The 6,901-nt window shown below is 44.0% G+C and overlaps 1 protein-coding gene across 1 annotated transcript; it reads left to right on the forward strand.

The window, feature by feature from the left end:
* Window positions 1–1,789: 1,789 nt before the first annotated feature.
* Window positions 1,790–5,159, forward strand: LOC142184749 (POU domain, class 5, transcription factor 1.1-like). Its single transcript, XM_075259809.1, has 5 exons — window positions 1,790–2,374; window positions 3,904–4,012; window positions 4,114–4,244; window positions 4,444–4,608; window positions 4,962–5,159. The coding sequence occupies exons 1-5, from the start codon at window positions 1,790–1,792 to the stop codon at window positions 5,157–5,159; spliced, it is 1,188 nt and encodes a 395-aa protein (XP_075115910.1).
* Window positions 5,160–6,901: the final 1,742 nt, after the last annotated feature.

A 6,901-nucleotide genomic window follows, 5' to 3' on the forward strand; every position in this document is an offset into this window, starting at 1 on the left:
ATGTCTGTTAGTTATACATATGTTTAATCTCAAATGCCCCAATTTCAGATTCATTTTTTTCCTGATTGTTGAAGAGATTACAATCTTGAATGTTATTTTCTGTTCTCTCTGGGTCTTTACACCCTTAATCTAGGTAACATGTATGTTTCTTTCTTTTGTATTAACAGGTGTTACCTATTCCATGTCAGTCTATGAATAAGCCTCTCTCTTGTATATGTAAAAATACAATAAAATGAGATTTACATAAAAACTATGTGAGGTGTGACTCTTATAGTCCAAATTCTGTACAGGTCAGTTCTAATCAGTTTTCTCACCTCTGCCCCTTTGTTTGTGATAATGAAGCTCCAGAGTGATGAGGACGGAGCCCTTCACAAACACTGGGACACCAAAGACCACAAAAACACACAAGAGTTGGAAAGCCGGTGCTCTTTGGTGGTTGTATATAATGTAGGACAAGCCACCCCCGACCCCCCCATGCTGGGTGCCCCACAAACCTCTATAGTTGGGGGATAGGTTACATTTACAAATAGCAAATCACATCTCTAAATCTCAACAAGAAATAATCAGTGAGAGACAATTCCTAAACATTGCATGTAATACAGACATTTAGTGGTGCTTGTACCCCTGGGCGGTCACAATTCAGGTGTATGTGGTCTAATGCGCCCCCTAGTGGACCAATGCAAAGTGGCTGCATCTCCGAGTGTAATATCACTATAGTGTTCTGGTCAGAAGGGAGAGCTGGTTTCTCCCAGACAGATTATCTAACCTTACAAATGTAAGCAAAATGTGTAATAATATGGGACACTGATGATATATGGGTATACTTATATAATATCTTCATGCTGGAATAATATGGGTATACTTATATAATATGGGGTACTGCTATTGAATTTCCCCATGGTGGGACTGTTAAAGGATTATCTTATCTTATAATATGGATATATTTATATACTGTAGGATCTTAGTTCAATCCCCTATGGGAATATAGACACCTGCTTTGAAGTAATACCTTGTGGTCAAATTTGTTTTTTTTCTGCCAATTTTTGCACAACCTTAATATTGTGGCACCATGAGAATATTCCCTGTCTGGGACTGTAGGGCTAAAGCTGCTGCAGGTCCTTCCCAGGCAGGAGCCATCAATAATAATATGTCCTGGAATTGATGGTTTTATTGCGACTAAATAATTGGGAAATGGATCCCACTGATGTGGGGGCAAAATACTAAACCAGGTCCCATGAGAGGCCAAGGGGCAGCCTGCTGGGCACCAGCTCTTATGCACAGGAGGCTCATTACCTGCACCCAGGATTCACATTATTGGGTTAAATTGCCCCCTTCTAACATTATAACCAAGTCTGGGATGATAATTTTGAGAAAATGAGGAGTAAAAAGAGGGAAAGAATTAAAAAAAAAACAACAATAATGTAATCCCAGCAAGGTGTAAAAGGGGTGAGGGGGAAGGAGCTGATCAGGGCAATTACCATGACTATCAAGAGGGGCGGGGCCAGGGGCTTTAAATAACTTCTTCCAAGGGTCTGTATCAGGTCTTTGCAGTCGGACTTGTGGATCTTCCGAGCTGTCACTTGCAGGATCTTCTTCTCCGGGACCTTCTCTTCCCTGCGATCTCTTTGGAGAAATTTTAAACTTTTTGGAAACTTTTGATTTCTTTCCTCCATCCTCTTCCATTCAGGGTCTTGGTTTCTTGCCCGTCTTTATTTTTAACTCCTCCGGAATTTGGGGAGGGGGAAACATGAATGGCCAAGGGTGTCCCGGTTTCCACCCCAACCGCGGGATGGTGCAGGACTCTTTTGGGAATTTTCATCCTCCTCCCCCATCCCAATCCTTTCCTGTGTTGAAGTTGGATGCCGGGGATTTCGCAATGCCTCCTGTCGGGGAGCAGCAGCCTCAGGTCATGGGCTGGTACCCCCACCATCCTTCTCCTTCTCGCCTGGACCACCCCAATTACCTGGGCCTTCATGCACCCCTAGCCCAGGTGAGGGAGGACGCCTACAGTAATGTGGACAAGGTTAAGGAGGGAGATGTGCATGAAGTTCAAGGTCAATCTTGGCAAGCACACCTCAACGTCGTACCCTTTGGCCAATATCCATACCCCAATTGGAATAACTACTTGTGGCAAAGGGGCGCCAACAACAGCAACCACCCCCAGCAAAGCTTCTTAGTCGCCGACAACAATGTGAACCCGACTACAAACCAACAGAGCCCGCACACTCTGCAAGAGCCCGCAGCATCAAACCATGAGGACAGACTCTGCGACAGCAATCCCCCGACTGACCACAAACTGCCCGAGGAGCCTCCAGTCAGCCTGGCCTTGAATCTGGAGGAACTCTGTGATGGAGAGAGGGTGCCTGGGGATCAGGTAAGCACCACAAGTCCCAGCAATTCTCGTGTCTTTAACTTTTAGGTGTTGTAGTTACTTTGGGGAAATATTGATGATTAAAGGGACAAATCTAACTATGAACCAGCCATCTTGTATCTGGTCCTTAAAGGGGCATACACTAGAATATGTAGGGTGGGTGTGGGGGCTACTTGCTCTAAAGTCTTTAAAATTGGGGGCAAAAAAAACGGACTATTAATGGGACCTTTTGCTATTCTATGTATGTTTGGTAATTTGGATTTCTCTCCATTAGTTGATTGTTAGTACTTTACATACACCGTGATATAATTATTTGGTGACTACATTTGGCTGTTTATTGCTATTTGATTCCTGACATTATCCACAGTGTGTGTATACATGAGAATATACGATCTAATAGGACTTTTTTGACCGTACATGCATTTTTTTTGGAGATTCCTGTACAAATGGCATCCAGTATCTATGTTATTTAAAGTAATGCTATATCTATATTTATTTACAAACTAATAGGCTGGGTGTTTCTTTGACATACTTACTTTTGTGTGGCTTTGGATTGTCCCTGTTTTCCCTGTAATCAAAATTTTTACACATACATCCAGATGGGTAGAGGTATAGCAAATATTGTTCTCAATCATCTTTGTACTTAAAAGTAAATGATCATTTATAGTTTTTTCCTCCCCTTTTGGATTGGATTTGTTATTCAATATATTAATGCCTGGTCCGGTGCTTGCATAATTGGTTTACATCCGTGTATTCACTGTTGTTCCATCTATATCTGCTGATCACAATGAATTTTTATATATTTTGATAAAGTGTATTCAAAATACTTTTACATATTGGTTATTTGTATCTTTATACGGTCCTGCATAGAGCTAGTGTTTGTTACATAGGCCCGTGTGTTTATTGAGGAATCCCTTGTATCTGGTCCTTAAAGGGGCATACACTAGAATATGTAGGATGGGTGTGGGGGCTACTTGCTCTAAAGTCTTAAAAATTGGGGGCAAAAAAAACGGACTATTAATGGGACTATATAGTGGTCTGCTTGTGTGTCCCTGATGTAGTGTCTTGTACTATGGGATTAACCCTGACCTGGTCATTGTGAGGGGGCTAACCTTTAGCTTCACACCTTAGAAATGCTAATTGTACCTGCTGGGGGGAGGGGGAGGTTTCTTTTGTAACTGTAAGTTAATCAGGATCTGTTTGCTGCTATAGAACAGACACTATTGTACAGACACTAAACGGTTAAGGATGTGTTACAATGTATCCAGTGTAGATAATGTTGTGCTCCAGTCTGATACATTGTATCAGAATGTAATCCGTACAGGAGAGATTTGTCTGGATTTAGTGCAACTGTAACAAATCCTCCACAGTGAGGTGTTGGGCCATAGACTTCCTAACCAGAATGTCTCTAGTCACTGACAGCCAGCAGGGATCTTAATGTACTTGTAGTTCTCCCTGTGTGTTTAGCTTTATGGGCACTGCTATGTGCGCGGTGTAGTGGTAACGTGTTTGTTCTCTTCCTCCTGAAAAAGGTGCCCACCAAGAAGGAAATGGAGGAGTTTGCCAAACAGTTTAAGCAGAAGCGCGTTAACAGGGGCTACACACAAAATGAAGTTGGCAATGACCTCGGCTATCTCTATGGTAAGTGACTTCTATAGCATGTAGAGAGTTGTAGCAGACATCATTCTAGGCTCTCTAGTTTCCATATCTTGGAGCCTTCATGTATTCTTCTTGTCTTACAGGGAAGACGTTCAGTCAGACAACCATCTGTAGGTTCGAGTCCTTCCAGCTAAGCTTCAAAAACATGTGTCAGCTGAGGCCCGTGCTGGAGCGGTGGGTAGAGGACGGCGAGAAAAACAAGAACCTTCTGGCGGTAAGAGGGCAGGGTCAGGCAAGGGGTCATCCTAATGTTGGGCTCCCTGTTTTGCAACACTCTATTCCTCATAAATAAGAAACCCCTCCCCCCCCCCCCATACCTCATGCACCAGGGGCACTTTATGGCGTGTGCACCCCCTATACCTCATGCACCTGCCCTTTATAACTTAGCCTTACTCTTAAACTTTCAATTTCAGACGGTGAATCGGGAGCAGGCCATGGTGCAGCTCAAAAAGAGGAAGAAGAGGACCAATATTGACGCCGTGGTAAAGAGGATCCTGGAGAGCTACTACATGAAGAACAATAAACCGAACACTCAAGAACTATCTGAAATGGCTATAAAACTTCACATGGATAAGGATGTAAGTAATCGATCACCACAGGATGAAGAAGCAGTATTATACTCCAGAGCTGCGCTCACTATTCTCCTGGTGCATACATTACTTGTACTGTACAGTGACTGCACCAGCAGAATAGTGAGTGCAGCTCTGGAGTAGAATACAGGATAAGTAATGTAATGTATGTACACAGTGACTGCACCAGCAGAATAGTGAGCGCAGCTCTGAAGTATAATACAGGATGTTACTGAGGCTTCTCTTGGCTTCTTTTGATCCTAGTCTTGGCCAGTGTCCTTGTATCTAAGCCTCGGCGTCAGCGGTCGGACAGCTCATATATTTTTCGGTTTCACTACAATTTTGCTCCTCTTCTCTTGCAGGTGATTCGTGTCTGGTTCTGCAACCGCCGTCAGAGAGACAGGAGACAAGTCCTCATCAAGGATGAACTTGGAGAAGTCTCTGAAGGGCAGCACATGTTCCACCCACAAGTGGGAGCTTACTCTCTGCCCCAGGAGATGCCACCCCAGGCTTATATGCAGCTTCTGTCCGGGGCCTACCTGCCTGCCTACAATCAGTAGAGCAACCTGTTTCCATATGGAAGCTTCTTAGAAACTGGCTTGAGTATTTATTTTGGAGTATTTATTTATTTTGGAGTATTTATTTTGGTGTATTAATTTGGCCCGTCGTCTCTTCACTATGGAGCGTTTTAGTTCTATTGAGTGTTTAGACGGTGGGTGCAGGTTGCGGGTTTTCTTTCTATTTAATTTCTATGACTCCAGATCGACCAGGGTTTCTCTAGGATTGGAACAAATGGCTTGAACACAACATCTGCCCCCTGGCTGCCTGGCACGGACTTCAGTGGAGGTGCACTACTGGACCCAGCCACGAATCTGCTGTGGAGCTGTTTATAGAGACTGGCCATATCTTCCTAATGCTGGATAAACCTTAAAGAGGATCTTTCCCCAACTCCCATTCTCTCCATCCCCTCTTCTGGTTCAGAATCTGGATAATTTAATCTTCACACTTTTTACTAATGGCGTGTTTTATAAAAAACAAAAACGTTTTAATAACTCCATTGTCGAGCATCAAATCTCTGCTGGGACTTGTAGTTCTGATGTCTCCACGAGTTACACCAATCTCTATTAATACTCTGCTCTAGTCACATCCAGAGCTGCGGTACATCTGGTATAAGATGAGCTCAAATTAATGGAGATTTTGTGTAACTGAGTTTTAGCTTTTTATGACTTGTTGCATTTCTTGTCCTCTCAGCTGTGCCAGTGTCTGCACCATCCTGTGAGTCTGCTCTTACAGCGCGGTTCACACTGGTGTAGTAGGAGATAATATCCTGTATACCATTATTGTAATATTTCCACTATAACATTGTAAGATTGATGGATTATTAAAACTAACAAAAAAAACAAAAACTTTCCTGTGTCTGTGCAGTGATGTTACTAAAGCAGGTTCCCGAAATAGCGCCACACAAGTGTTCAGCTTGTACATGGTACTGCAGCTCAGCCATGTGGCTTTACAATGCAATACCAGGCAAGATCTGTGGATAGGGGGGGGGGGGTGTTATAAAGGTCAGTTTTATCTATCTCCTATCTATCTATCCATCTATCCATCACATATCTGATATTTATCTATTTCTAGATCTATCTATGGCTTTGCCCCCCTATGTGAGCCCCTCGGGGCACAGTATTATGCCCCATAGTGGCCCCTGCACACAGTATTATGCCCCATAGTGGCCCCTGCACAAAGTATTATCCCCCATAGTGGCCCCTGCACACAGTATTATGTACCATAGTGGCCCCTGCACACAGTATTATGTCCCTTAGTGGCTCCTGCACACAGTATTATGCCCCATAGTGGCCCCTGCACACAGTATTATGCCCCATAGTGGCCCCTGCACAAAGTATTATCCCCCATAGTGGCCCCTGCACACAGTATTATGTACCATAGTGGCCCCTGCACACAGTATTATGTCCCTTAGTGGCCCCTGCACACAGTATTATCCCCCATAGTGGCCCCTACACACAGTATTATGCCCCATAGTGGCTCCTGCACACAGTATTATGTCCCATGGTGGCCCCTGCACAAAGTATTATGTCCCTTAGTGGCCCCTGCACACAGTATTATCCCCCATAGTGGCCCCTGCACACAGTATTATCCCCCATAGTGGCCCCTGCAAACAGTATTATCCCCCATAGTGGCTCCTGCACACAGTATTATCCCCCATAGTGGCCCCTGCACACACGATTATCCCCCATAGTGGCCCCTGCACACAGTATTATGCCCCATAGTGGCCCCTGCACACAGTATT

Source organism: Leptodactylus fuscus, chromosome 11, assembly GCF_031893055.1.
Source record: "Leptodactylus fuscus isolate aLepFus1 chromosome 11, aLepFus1.hap2, whole genome shotgun sequence".
NCBI lineage: Eukaryota > Metazoa > Chordata > Amphibia > Anura > Leptodactylidae > Leptodactylus > Leptodactylus fuscus.